Source organism: Podarcis erhardii (assembly GCF_964252035.2).
Source record: "Podarcis erhardii genome assembly, chromosome: 5".
NCBI classification, from domain to species: Eukaryota; Metazoa; Chordata; class Lepidosauria; order Squamata; family Lacertidae; genus Podarcis; species Podarcis erhardii.
Window position 1 is genome coordinate 50,811,228 of NC_138509.1, and position 14,849 is coordinate 50,826,076.

General features: G+C 40.5%; 1 protein-coding gene and 1 long non-coding RNA gene across 36 annotated transcripts in view; one reads left to right on the forward strand and one right to left on the reverse strand.

The window, feature by feature from the left end:
* The window catches only part of ABLIM1 (actin binding LIM protein 1), a 204,450-nt gene extending 191,158 nt beyond the window's left edge, over positions 1-13,292 (forward strand). For 15 of the 35 annotated variants that reach the window (XM_081863702.1, XM_081863704.1, XM_081863680.1 and 12 more), the window contains 6 exons: positions 3,182-3,328; positions 7,676-7,770; positions 7,865-7,961; positions 9,909-9,973; positions 11,489-11,549; positions 12,069-13,292. In XM_081863702.1, coding sequence (XP_081719828.1) covers positions 3,182-3,328; positions 7,676-7,770; positions 7,865-7,961; positions 9,909-9,973; positions 11,489-11,549; positions 12,069-12,106 — 503 coding nt within the window. In that variant the 3' untranslated portion in view covers positions 12,107-13,292. The remainder of the gene's footprint in view (positions 1-3,181; positions 3,329-7,675; positions 7,771-7,864; positions 7,962-9,908; positions 9,974-11,488; positions 11,550-12,068) is intronic. The other 20 variants (XM_081863683.1, XM_081863708.1, XM_081863689.1 and 17 more) reach the window with 4 other exon arrangements.
* LOC309342867 overlaps positions 7,969-14,849 on the reverse strand; it is a 29,597-nt gene continuing 22,716 nt past the window's right edge. The window contains exon 3 of the long non-coding RNA XR_014157025.1: positions 7,969-8,365. This is a non-coding gene — a long non-coding RNA (uncharacterized lncRNA). The remainder of the gene's footprint in view (positions 8,366-14,849) is intronic.

Genomic DNA, 14,849 nt, shown 5'->3' on the forward strand with positions numbered 1-14,849 from the left:
TAATTCCCTGAGCAATGAGCCAAGGTAGCTGCTCCTTATCCATTAAAGGCAGGGATGGGAAACCTCCGATCTGGGCATCAAATGAGACTTCTCTTCTGGCCCTCAGGACTCTCCTCAAGCTACACACCCTCCTCAGTCACCCACCCCTGCTCCCCAGCCACACCATTCTAGGACTGATCTTGGCTGGCTGGAATGTGTCCCTTGCTTGCCTGGGTGTAGGATAGAAAGGGGTATATTAAGTATGTTTAGAAACTGACCTACTGTAAAAAGGTTAAATCTACATTCATTGCTCTGCCCACTTTTGCCTGTGAGCCCCCCACCCTTGGGAGGCTGCCTAGAAGGGAATGTGCCCTCAGTCTGAAAAAGGTTCTTCACTTCTGCATTAAGACTTCACAGTTTTTCAGGAACTTTTCTTGTTCATAAGCCCCCTTTGAAATGAAAGAGAACTGCCAGTCTGCACAGGATGAAACTCTTGTGCAGCTTTCATTTGTTTCACTTAAGCCTATGCACAAGATATTTCCAGTTATTTACATCCCTTATGAACAATTTTTATTATATTTCAAAATAGTAAGGGGGCTTCTGCAAATAAACATCTTTTGTTTCTTGTTTGCTCTTCCCTAAAAATTCTACATTTTATTATAACTTGCAAACTTTAAAAAGTTAGTATTCTTTCACTCTACTTTCTCTTCTTCTGGAGAATGAATCTAGTTAAGGTTTTAACTATGTAGTAGCATCTGATAAAGACTTTCCCTTCCATCATGCGTGACTAAATAGTCGCAGGACTTTCATTTAAAAATGTACTTTAAGAAATGTTAACAAAGGTTTAAAATATCATGGAGTAGCAATCTAAGGCTGAGATGGCCATGGTTTAGGGGAAAGGGTCTTAAGAGTCAAAGTGAGAACCGTTCAGGGCCTGATTAGGTCCACTGGCTGGTGGTTTCCCACCTCTCCTCTAAGTGATCACAGGTTAAATGGCCAAATTCATTTGAACGGAGCATTAAAACATTGAAGTATATTTATATAATACGCAGATGGACAATCAATATCTGGATTTACCCCTTCTCTTCTTATGCAAGCATAGCCCTGTATAACTTTCTAACATTTTCTGATACAAGCCTCTGTTTTAGCTAAGTTTGTGACATCTGAAAATACCCTTTGGAGGCTTTCAGAAACACAAACCTTAAAATAGTAAAGACACAAAATATATCTTGGGAAATAGTTTTTCTAGTTCACATTCTTTTCAATCTTTTTTTAGTTGCTTCATACACAGTGGAATCAGCCCAACATTTGGTTATTGAAAACAGCAAAGGGTGAAACTACACTGTCATTTTTTATATATAAAACTCTGCCCTGATGTGATTTTTTTCTTTGTTATTTACTGGCATTAAATCTGCCTTCTTCTTTGCAATTACACATGGATCTTAAGAACAGTTGCATGCATCTCATGGTGATGTTCCCTCATACATAATGATAGTATAATTTCACCCTAAGTGAATTGCCAGGATAAATATTACACTATTACTATACCTTACTTTGGGATCAATTTCACATGGTGATGACAATGCTCTGAAGTAAACATCAAGGATGCTTAATAAGAGCTTTAACCAAAATAAAATGAAGCTAATTATCATGTAGCAGTTACCCAACTACTGATTTGGACTGATGAAAAATTATTTATTTAATGAATGTGTTAAGGAAATGTAATTATACAGTAGAAAGTTTACAGTTATTAATACACAGCAAATTTCATTCCCATTGGAGAAATTTTGTAAAATGTCATGAGATTACATCCACTAGAACACTACTAAGATATCCCTGGCTTCTTGCCTTACATGGAAACCAAGAGGCACACTGAACTCTTCTTTTTATTAACAGCAGTTGCTTTAAAAAAGAGAGACTGCCATATAATGCTTCTGTGGTTCCAATGAACTTGCTTTGTAAATTCATTCTAAAGCTGTGCACAAACCTAGGATTATTGAAATGAGAGTGCCACTCTGGAAATATACTTGTGTTCTATTCAAACAAAACAATTTTCTCTCCCAGATCAAGCTCAGGAAAACTGGTCCCGTGAAATTTTGCAGAAGTTGGCTGTACATACAGCTAATTAGCAGACACTTGTGATGTCACAAACCCACCTCCATTGACCTGGGAACAATTTTGCAACTGTTTAAAAAAAGCAGCCTGAGGCAACTAAAGCGCATTTGAATCACACATCTTGGCCTTCCAGATGTTGTTGAAATCCAGCACCTTACACTCCCTGACCATGCTGTCTGTGGTTTATGGTAGTTGGAGTTCAACAACAACTGAGGGGCCATGGGTTCCCTGTTTTAAATGATTAAGTGTACATCCCATATGCCTCCCTGAAGCATTTGGAATAGGCAAGATAGCTGAATTCAAGCTTTTGGATGACTTGCTTGTCTGTTATTTACATTGTAAAGGAGGGAGGAAGCCAGGCTCACTCCATTACAGAATTCCACTGTAACTTCTGATTTAATGCTGTGATTGTATGCATCCTTCAGATGCGCTGTTCTCATGAAACTTGGGGTTTTCTTGCAAAAATTAGAACTTAAAATTTGGCCACAATATGTTAATAGGAGTATTATATCAGGGCTTCTCCAGACTGGTGTTTTATTTGTGTGTGTGTGTTCTACCGTGGGTGGGTGGGGGCACACGGTGTCTTACACTTGTCATTGACACAGTAATAGTGCGTTAGTGGCAGATTTATCCTGAACCTTCAGCTTTATTTACATTCTGTGATGCTTCCCCAGTGTTACTGCATTATTGCTCTCTGGAGGGGCATTTTCTGTGCTATTGCCAAACAAAAGGAGGACAACCACCACTGCCACTCCCAGAACATTTGTGCTATAAGAAATTACAGGACTTCAACAAGAAGCTAAAAAGCATGCACCAATTGGATACAGGGCAGTTTGACAGCCCCAAAACTTTTGCAGTCACAAACTGTATTGAAAGAGTGATTGTAGAAAACTGTCCGAACACCACCAAGAATGCACAATAAAAAGGATGTCTGGAGGGGCCCTCACTTGCTGAATAAGGAGATGAAATAATAGTGCTTATAGCGTTAACTATTTCAATTGTAAGAGAGCATGAAGTTGAAAAGAACCATATAGCATTGATGCAGCAACTTAATCTGATAGCTTAAGTTCCCCTGATTGCGATCTAGATGCAGCTGCCCTGGCAGCCCAGAACAAGTCTTCCGATGATATCATCAAGTCCTCCAAGTTCCCAGCAGCTCACGCTCCAGCACCCAACGAGATTCCAAAGATTGAGACAGAATACTGGCCAGGCCCACCCGCACTTGCGGCTGTAGGTATGGAACAACAAGTGACAAAAAGTGTAAACCCCACCCCCAGCTTTCTACTAACCTATAAATAAATTTAGACTAATATTAATTAGTGTGTGATACAGGGACATTGAACTCATTTGCACCTGATCCTTAAGAGTCTTATGGGTGCTACACTAAATATATAATGTGAAAAGATGGGGAGAGGGATTTCCCTGGAAAACCCTGTAGTTTGGAATGTATAACCTCAGACTCTGGGATTTCAAATCCCTGGAGTCTACATTCCATTGAAGTGCAAACTCCCAGGTTTTCCTGTGTTTCTTTCTCATTTGGACCCCTCCCATGCATGCCTAACACAGAACCTCTAAGCTTTGCTTTAACGTATCTAGAGTTCATAAAGACATTTAGGGTTTATCATAGGAGCTTTATGAAGGGAGATTTTTTCCCGTGTGTACATGCTGTTCCTCCGATTTCCCCCTTTTAAGAGCTTTTGGCCCCCGAAACCACAATGCACTTTTTGAATTCAGAGAGTTTAAACAGGAAGTTGAGGTTTCTTTGGGACACTTTTTGAGAAGGAAAGTGAGGATTTGGATATTTCTCCTTAGTTTCTAGTCAAAAATATTATCATTTCTTTATGAATATATTTATATGCTGCTATATCATAAAAATCAAGTACGGTTTCGACCACAGTATCTATATACAATAAAACTTTGTAAAAACTTAAAATCAGAGACCATCACCTATTATTGAAATGTGTTTTCTTAATTGCCTGCATAAGCTTGGCAGCATGGAAAAGTTTTCAGCAGGCATTTAAAGGTTAAAACAAAAGCTGCTTGCTGAGGAATGTGTCCAAGGAATTGGTCTACAGGGGCAGAGTTAAGAGATTACAAATAACATTGTCTTCGTAATCTCATTCAAATCAATGTGTTAAATTGACTGCTGCAATGAAGCCTGACTTGTTTAAGGATTTTCTTACTTCAACACCTTTTCACTGTATCTAATTAGGATAGGAAACCAAAGATACAGACAGGGTGAGTCATATTATTAGAAAACCTGAGGCAGCCACATTTGGCAGCAGGTGCTGGGGGACATACTCTGCGATCAGACATACACATTATCCTGAGCTGGTGCCCAGGCATTGGCACCACTGCTGCTGAATTGCAATGTTTGTTTGACCAGGTAGTGAGCAGGTGCCAGGTGGCACAGTGCATGAGTGAGGCAAGGTGTTTGAGGTCATAGCTGTGGGGCCACATAGCCTGTCCTGCACTTCCTAAGGTAGCCTCCTGCCCTTAGCTGCAATGGAAGATGTTATCCTGTTGCCAGTGTTGGAGCAAGAGTCAGTTGCCAGTCCTATGGACTTCTGTTCATGGAACTGAGTGAAGGGACATGAATCCATCATCTCAGGCTGCAAAATGTCCTTAAAGTTCTTGATTTCAATACATAGCACAAGCAGATTTCCAAATAAATGAAGTTAAAAGTGGCCTATTAGCATCATATTTGTGCCTTAAGATAGTAATTTTATTTTCCATGCTTTTTTCATTTTTAAAAACACTTTTTTTTTGGTTAAAACCCAATATGTATCGTCATATTATCTGTCCACATGATTATTTAAATACAATAACTGTTGGTTACCTGTTAACGGTTGGTTGCATACACAAGCCTGATTCTCTTGTTAGCTGGGGAACTCAGTGTGAGGTGATTTTACAACATCACATCAATGTTACCTTTTTTTGTCAGCATTGTGTGATCATGTCAGCATAAAGAGATTTTTGCAATGCCAGCTTTATGGAGGGAGGATCTCACAGTGGTGATTTTCCCTTCAAAATTATTCTATGACTGCACCCTAAGTATATTATTAAAATTAATATTAAATGACTGGGTAACAAATTCCACATATACTGTGACACAAATGAGGATGAGGGCTTGTTCGCCATGGGTCATAGTAAGCATTAGCTCTGACTATAATAGGGTGTATGAAGCCAGCATACTCAATATATGAAATGGCCATAGCTAAAATCATCTCATACTGACTTCACCAAATCCAGAAGGCACAGGTGAATTGGACCTACAGCAGGCATTTGGGGATCTCTAAAGAAAATAATTTATTCTTCTAACATGGAATGTGGTCAGCTTGATAAGAAACAGGAAACAGTTATATTACATTTTGGAAAATGTTAGCAACGTCTGCTAAAGGTTCAAAATGCGGAAGGACCCAGGGGCAGCAGAGATTTCATAGGGTGGGTGTGTGTGTGCTTTGAGCAAGGAAAAGTGACTTCAGGAGCTGGCTGTTTTCAGCAAGCAGTAGTGGCAGGAGAGAAGAGGGTGCCTAATCTTACTCCTGTGTACCATTTTCCCACTGCAATGCTTCTCCCTGCAAACTGGGCTCCAGACTCATGCTTGTGAGAAGACAGAAAAAAATATACATCTAGAACAGTGTTTGGGGAAAAGCAGGCTGGGGAGCAGGAACTTGCAGCAGGAAAATGGCAGGCGGGAGGGGTTATGTACACTCTTGAAGCCGTTTCTGCTTCTTAAAATCATCGTTTGATATTTAAATGCATGTATATGCATGTAATATCTAGCTAAGCTCATGGTTCTGTACTCATGGTCATGATACATTAGGTGTGGGGAACCTTTGGGTCTCCAGATGTTACTAAACTACAACTGCCATCAGCAGCTTGTCCACTGGCCAAGGATGTTGGGAGCAACACCTGGAAAGCCAATGGTTCACCACATCTGCTTTATACACCATTGTCCCCATGTCCATTTTGCTTGCATATCTTACCCTTCCTATTCACATTTCCAGTGTTTCCCTATTTTAAAAATCCATAATCGTTTGCAGTCTTTGCAAAATAACTGAATTAATATGCTTGGGTTAATACTTTATTTTAGGTTTTACTTACTGTGGAACCTGAAATGTTATTTATCTTAAATGTAGTTCTTCTGATTGGCAGAGTGCTTTACACAACAGCCTTGTAAGCTGGGTCAATATTATGTATGTTTCACAGAAGAAGAAAAACTTCATAGCACAGTCTTAGCCATTCTGCTCAGAAATAAGTCCCACTGAGTTCAGTGAGACTTAAACCCAAGTGAATGTATATATGATTACAGCCTGAAATAATGTCCAGGGTTTCTAGATTCAAGACCAAATGTTTATCCAACCACTATTCTTGATTATTTCTTAGATCTTTTCAAAACTTTAAAAAAGTCCTTAACCATTGATTCAGGGCTTTTGTTGTTTTCTTGCAATAGTATATTATATACCTCTCCTTGGTGAACCTGTGGAGAGTGCAAGAGAGAGAGAGAGAAAGAAATTCTAAAACTTTAGCTATGCCTACCTCATACATAGAGTTGTGGGAATAAAATGCAGAGGGGAAGAACCATGTACCCCACTTTGAGCTCAGTGGAGGAAAGGTGGGTTATAAATGTAATAATAACAACATATATCACTAAAAACATGGGCCAAATCTCAGCTTCCCATTGGTAACTGGAAATGGAGTTGCTCAAATCTTTTATCCTAAAGCTTTTATTAAAAGAGCCCACCTAATTCCCAAGTTCTTTATGATATTATTCCCTGTAGTTACAACTGACAAAGTTTTAATTTACTTAATGGAGTTGGACGTAGAGGTGCCCTTTAGAAAGTGGAAGTCCCCTTATATAAGCATAAGGGCTATTTTGAACATAGCACAAGATACTTATTGTGAGAGCTGAAATCCAATGGTACACTTCTGTAACACAAGTTTTTGCTCAAACTTCAAGATGCTTGCTTATGCAAGTCCAAGTTGTGCAAAGTCTTCCTCTAGATTTTGTACAAAAGTTTTGGGGACAGAATTTTGCCAGAACTTTTTCTACTGGCGCCTCAGGATCCAGCCCACAATGTGTACGAGATTCACCTACCACTTGAAAAAATTAGCTAAAACGTGCAAAATTACTATTTAGAAAATTGAAGCCCTGGGCCAAATTAGCTCTACCATGGCTTCTCAGTTAGGAACACAAAGATACAAGCAATGGTTGCATCGATGGGACTTTACCAAATATCTATTTTCAGGAGTTTGGCCGTCGGCACTCAGTTTTCCTCAATATAGCCCTCTAGTAAAATAAGTGAAACCACAGTATTTACAGTATATGTCACACTTAGGAGGTAACAAAAATTTGGGTTCTACACAGAAGGTGACAGAGTTAAACTGGAGATAAGTATATAATGGCTATTTCTGAAACAAAATTGATAGAACGTCTGGCTATGTGTTTAGTGGAGTTTAGTTTTGTTATTCAGCAAGCAAATTTTATTCGGCAGGCCTAAGGAGACATGGGTAATGGTTGTCAATCCTTGTGTACAGTTGTGCAAGAAGCTCTCTTTGTGCTGTGGTTTTGTGGAAGTAGGTTCTGACATGCGCCGCAGATCCACTGGCAGAGATGAAGATCTTGAGGAGCTTCAGAGACGTCGGCAGCTACAGGAGGAACAACTGATGAAGGTGGTTATGATATTGATGTAAATAACTCATCTGTGCCAATTGAACTGGATGTTTTCAATAGCTTACGTACAATTTTTAATTCCCATTTTTGCAGCTCAACTCAGGTCTGGGACAATTGATATTAAAAGAAGAAATGGAGAAGGAAAGGTCTTCACTTCCCAGCAGCCGTTACGACTCTCCAGTTAATTCATGTAAGCGAAAAGCATACATGGGTGGTCTATGGGAAATGATGGATTAGGCTGCCTAAAATAAAACCAGTTTTTTCATCTATTCTATTGCTGGTTCTGCAAAAAGAGGTTGATCAGTGCCGCACATGTGAAGCTGTTTTTATCACTCCTGTGTTCACTGTCTGCCGTTTTATCGCTGGCTGTTTTTCACAATACATTCTCAGAATGCCTTGTGCAAGAATTGAGGTTTCCCGATTCCAGATCCTTGGCACATCTTAAATAAATCAAATGAGGAAATATATTCCCAGATTGCAGAGGAAATATAATGATGTTGTTTGAAAGTCTGCTGATCCATGAGATCAGAATTTTTATGAACAGTACGAAAATTGTTGGTGCTGATTTCTTGGGAAAGCTTCCTTTGCTTTGGTCTGTAAAGAAACAGAAAAATATTGGCGGTATGTTGCTTACTCCAATTAATCTTCAACTAGTTCTCAAATTAGAAAAAAAAATGATGTGGTTGGCAGTAACTTAAACAAGTTAAAAAAAATAGCCTTGTATAGAGCCTGAAGTTTAACGACTAATTCAGATTATTCTTTTTTTTAAAAAACAACCCTCATTTGCATCAAGATTTAAAAAGCAACAGCATTTAGAAAACAAATACTGAGTTGCACATTTTACAACAAGCATCTTTTATGAGATTATGATTGCTCACTTGCCTAAATGAATAACATATAAAATGTAGATTACTGCTGAGGTCACGGCAATATTAGTGTTCCTGAAAAGCCAACAAGCTAGGTCAGGAAATCATGTTTAAAAAGTGGCATACACCTTGTTGATATTTATGCTTCTCATAGCCTTTTAGCCTTTCCCACATTGGGAGAGGAAATCAGCACTGCCTCAGGGAGCAGGGCAGCACATTCCAAAGTGCTGGATCATAGAAAACGGAATCACTGGCTCACCAGACAGGTCGTATGGGCAAACTATGATACATTCCAGAGAAAGACTGCATTTTATAATTACTGCTTAACTGTTTGTTTATAGGAGGATGTATATGATTCTGTATAATTGGATTGTATATCCTTCATGCACTTTTCCAAACTCTAAGATGGAAGTACTTGTGACAAAAGCACAACTGCTTACCTAGTAATGGTAAAAGGTAAAGGACCCCTGGATGGTTAGGTCCAGTCAAAGGTGACTGTGGGGTTGTGGCACTCATCTTGCTTTTAGGCTGGGGGAGCTGGCATTGGTCCACAGACAGCTTTCCGGGTCATGTGGCCAGCATGACTAAACCGCTTCTGGCGCAACGGAACACCGTGACAGAAGCCAGAGTGCACGGAAATGCCATTTCCCTTCCCACCACAGCGGTACTTATTTATCTACTTGCACTGGCGTGCTTTCGAACTACTAGGTTGGCAGGAGCTGGGACAGAGCAACAGGAACTCACCCCAATGCGGGTAGCGCTGTGGTCTAAACCACTGAGCCTTTTGTGCTTACCTACTAACTGTGGGCTAAAAAAGAAGTGCATTTTAAGCAACATAGAGGATTGTATACCCCAATCGTTTTGAAGAGAAACAGGACAGGAGGCTTTGTGACCCCTGAAAATGGCTTTCCTTAAGACAGAAATGTAAGCAGGTGGGGGTGAGTGGGCTAGTTCCATCACCCCTCGGTCACCATTCAATCACCTTCCAACTTCTAGAAGATGAGCAGCAGGGAACATTTCTATAGCCCATGCAGCACCCCTGCACGTTTCAGAATGCTGAACCTCCACCCTCCTAAACTAAATTCAATATTATAAGGCCAAGTTTGCTTCAAACTTATAATTTCAAGATTCCTTTTGGAGAAAATCTTGTGGGTTCTTTTAACTGATTTCTAAAATGTTCTGACTTTGACTTTTTGAATGTGTGTGCTGTTGTTTCTGACCTAACATAAATTGTTACGTTTTTAATATTTCCTTCTCCCTTTTCTGTTTAGCTCCACATGCAGCTGCTTCCAAAACCTCTTCCCTTCCTGGCTATGGGAGAAATGGACTTCATAGGGTAAACAGTCAACATTTATTATAAGACAGGGTCATATGTGTTGTTATTCTATTAGGAATTTCATGGAGTCTCTACATGGTATTGATTGAAAGTAGGTGGCCCTAAACCCTTTATCTGTTCTGGAGTTCAGGAAATGCAAGTGATTATAGATTCACGTAGCTTCCCAAGTATTGCTCTCTCAATGCATTCAAACAAGGATGGGTACATTCAGAGTACTGTATGCCATATTTCTGAACCATCCTAAAATAGTTGAAGGCATCAGATACAACTGGGCTTTAGTTAATACTACATTATCTCTCCATTTCTGAAAATCCTTAAAATAACAATGTAGCACAAAAGGAACGCAAGGGGAATTCTTATGCAGTGGTGCAATATTAGAAACCGATGTACAGTGGAACCTCGGTTGTTGAATATGATCCGTTCCAGAAGACCGTTCGACTTCTGAAACGTTTGACAACCAAGGTGCAAAGGGAGAATGTCAATTTCAGTGGTGAAAATTGAAAAACACACCACGGAAGCCATTCAACTTCCGAGACATGTTCGAAAACGGAAGCAATCACTTCTGGGTTTTCAGCAGAAAACTGAAATGTTTGGCTTCCAAGATGCTCGAAAACCGAGGTTCCACTGTATATTCTTCATGTATCTTAAGCAATACATCAGATGATATTTGCTTCAACATTTTTTGGGGAATTCCATCCCCAAACTTTTAAAATATAATTCAGAAAAACCTAATGCCACCAGTTGGGTATCAATAATTTGATGCCTGAGTTTGTTTCTTTTCCTCTTCCTTCCCATCACTTTATCTTCTGTGCTGTGTTGTAAGCCTGAGTGCAAGCACTCTGCTATTTTTATTGATTTGTAAGCTGCTGTGGAAGCTTTTCTGGCTGAAGAATGGGTTGTACATGCTTTGAGGGGAAAATCAGGCCTGGCCCAAGATACTTCAGCATTTGAGGTAAAGACCTAATGAATCCAGAATTGTTCCCCTGGCAGCAAAAGTACAATGATCAATTGCTGACTACTCCATACCCTTTAGGTAAAGGTAAGGGGACCCCTGACCGTTAGGTCCAGTCGTGACCAACTCTGGGGTTGCAGCGCTTATCTCGCTTTACTATCCGAGGGATCCGGCGTACAGCTTCCGGGTCATGTGGCCAGCATGACTAAGCCGCTTCTGGCGAACCAGAGCAGCACACGGAAACACTGTTTACCTTCCCACCAGAGCGGTACCTATTTGTCTAATTGCACTGTGACGTGCTTTCGAACTGCTAGGTTGGCAGGAGTAGGGACTGAGCAACGGGAGCTCACTGTGGCTTTTCACCTCTTTGGGATCTTTGCTACTTCTCCCCGCTCATTCAAGTGTTTCCTGTTTCACAGACCCAATGCTTCAGTACAGTCATCTCTTCCCCACTCCCCTATTTTCTCTTCTTCTGTGGTCTGTTTTTATGTGCATATGCTGCATATTTTTGACACCTCCAGATCAACAATGTGGTTGACGTGTCCATTTGTGTCTTCTTCTAGCCGGTCTCTACAGACTTTGGTCAGTACAACAGCTATGGGGATGTGAGCAGCGCTGCTCGAGGTAACACGATGAGAAATATGGTTTTCTTTTGTGTGCTGCTATATCTGTAACCTATACGCTTGGGTTTTTGTGGCCTGCTTTTGTGGTTAGTCTATTCTCATAGCAGACTGGTGAGCACCTTACTTATCCCTGCAATGTACACATTTTTGTTCTTGCAAATGAATCTGGTTCTTCAGCACTGAGAACAAGTTAAAATAAAGAGGGGAATGTGTACATTAAAACCGTATTATATTTTATGCATATGGATCTGTATTTTTGTCTGCTTGATTCTGATCATTTAGTTCAGTATTTCCCAAACTTGGGTCTCCAGCTATTTTTTCAACTACAGTTCTCATCATCCCTGACCTGCTAACTGGGGGTGATGGGAGTTATAGTCCAAAAAAGCTGGAGACCCAGGTTTGGGAAACATTTAGTTGATTCCTGCAAGTTAGGAGCTCGGGGATTAAATGAAACACGTATTGTTTGGCATCCTGATCCTGATGCTGTTTCTCTCCCCACCCCATCCCCATCACTTTTCAGATTTTCAGGTACAGTACAGATTTTCTTCCATCAAGTAACCAAGTATCTAACCAACTTCATCGACAATTCATCCACTATGTGACTCAAGTCTGAATTTCCGCTACAGGGAAGAGTTTATTAGCACATGTTTATCTGCATGTTTCATTTCTAACCAATGATGTAAACTTATATCACTGTGGAAAAGGGCACAGCTAACACAATAACTTGCATAGGCCAGTTTTGTGACTTGCTTGGTAAGCTTTTGGAAGACTGACCTGAAAGCCACCTGTGGCAGTTGTTTCTCCATCAGGTTTCTCCTGATCTCTCTGGTTCCAAACAAGGGAGGTCCAGACAATAACTCTCCTCTTTCTGAAGCCATACCATCTTCCTATTTTCCACATATGATTCCCTGACCTTTCCTCCTTTGTATGTGGTTGTGGACATGGAAGAAATAGCCAGCAAATGACCTCATATAACACTGACATGATCCATTGATTGACCAATAAAAAGGGTTGTTGTTTCTTCTAAACGCCAGCCCTAACTCTAAATTCTATGTAAAATTCTTATGAAGAGATGATCTGGACAGAATCTTTATTGCATATTATGCTATTAATGTGGAAAGTCTTTTCCAGCCTGGGATAGGTAGGAACTTGCCATTTTACTGGGCAGATTTTTTTACAACAGGGCAAAAACTTCAGAGTAAAGTATAGCTGGAAAAGTAACATAGAAGATGACAAGTCAGTTCTGTGAGACAATATTGCCCGTCATTCCTCTTCCTCCCCTACAAACTGATTTATTAATACCAGATACTGGGGGGAAATGCTGTTGCCTGCTAGCCCTGTTTATAAGCTTCCCAGAGGCATCTAGCCAGCCACTCTTGGAAACGGAATGCTGGATCTGATGGATCTTTGGTCTGATCCAGTAAGGTCAATTCTTTGGTCCTTAGAACCAGAAAGATACTCTTAACTTGCTGCTTAATCTTTACTACTAGGAATGCTTTTGTTGGACACCATAGAAACCAGATTGTTAACTTGCTTAAGGAGTACGTAATCATAGTATTCCATTGGCTGATGTAAAGATCTAACATGGGATCATAGTATAAATTCATGTCCATGTTCACCTTGAATGCCTTTACCCTTTCTATGTGTGTGTGCATGTAACCTGTGTGTCTGATGTTTACCTATATCTGATACAGTCCCTCCCAGATGGTCATGTCCCCGGAATGCGAATGGACCGAGGAGTGTCTATGCCTAACATGTTGGAACCAAAGGCAAGTGCAGACATTATTCACTTTCCTTCAAGACAGTGCTGGTTTGCCTATGAAATGGTGGTAGTTTGTGCTTGTAGCCCTGTGGTCTGTCCCCCCCCCCCAAAAAATGTTGCTCCTTATGTGCCAGCCCTATCTTGCTTTGGACTGTAGGACATATGTCATTAATGTATACAGGGCAAGAGCAGCTAATATTCCCTGGGGAATAGACAGCAGCATTCAGTAAAACTTGAAACTGGTAAGCTTTCAGCACCAAGCTTCTGACAGCCACAGTTATAAGAACCCACAGGGCACAGTCTGTAACTGAGCAGTGGTACCTGCTAACACCCCTTTCAGCAAGGAGCCACATCTTTACCTACCCCACCTCCAGTCCTTTTTTTCAAGAAAAATAGGTGCTGGAACTCACCATTAAGTTGTTACAGTAAGTGACTCAAGGCAGCCCTAAACAGATGCCTGCTTGAAAGAAACCATGTTCACTGCCTGCAGAGATGCTAAAAAAAACTGACGGCAAACTGTCTCCCTAGCTAGTTTGGGGGTTTCCCCTTGTTCTGGTGCAGGTCAAATAAATGCACCTCCACTTCCCTCGTTCTCTTCTATTCAGGCCCTCGCACAATTGCACATAGGTGCAATGGTAGAGACCTGGCAGCAAAGCTTAAAGCCTGCTGCCACTACACAATGGGTTGATTGAAGAAAAGGAACTATGAATTGGCCCCACCCCATAGCCTGTCCAGTCACAGCTAGGAGCGACTAGGAGCTAGGTGGAGTCATGGATCTTAAGAAAAAGTGTAGACTCACACATGTTGGACAGCTTCCATTTTGACTTGAAATGTTCATTTTGGGCTTCTCAGAAGTATGTAAAGGCAAGAGGTGAGTGGGGAGATCTGCGTTCTGGCACACTCCTGCTGAAAAAAAGCACTGCGCACCACTGATGTCACGTGTGACATCAGGTTAGGGCAGGTGGAAAGCCTTGCAGCAGGACCTCCTGCTGAACCTGATTAGGCCCACAGGTCATAAATTCCTCACTACTGTCATAATAGTTGATCTTTAAAACAATGGGGCTGTATCTAATGAACTTGTCCCACCAGCACAAGAATGTATGCTTGTGCAACATAACTTTCCACCTCTCCTTGCCTGGTGCTCCCTAAATCTCTTCTAGGGGATTCCTCAACTCTCCAAAGCAGATTTGGGGAGGCCATGTATGGGAAGTTTATGGGAGATGGGAGGTTTAGCATAAATCCTTGTACTGACGAGATGCGTTAGCTTGATGCCAACCATGAAAGCAACCAACCTGAGAATTCTGCCCAATTTTGGACTCAAAATATTTTTAAAAGCACTTAAGAGCACTACTCTGTGGTTTTGTAAAATATAAGAATATAATTAATGACTTCAAAGTTCTCAGCAAAGTTTGTAGAATTTTGTCTAATTTTGTTACAATAATGTATGTTAGTTTTATGTTGCATTGTATAGCATTAAAATATGTATCTAAAGTTATATAGTAAAGCGAATTGTATAATTGTCATATTCCACTACCAATT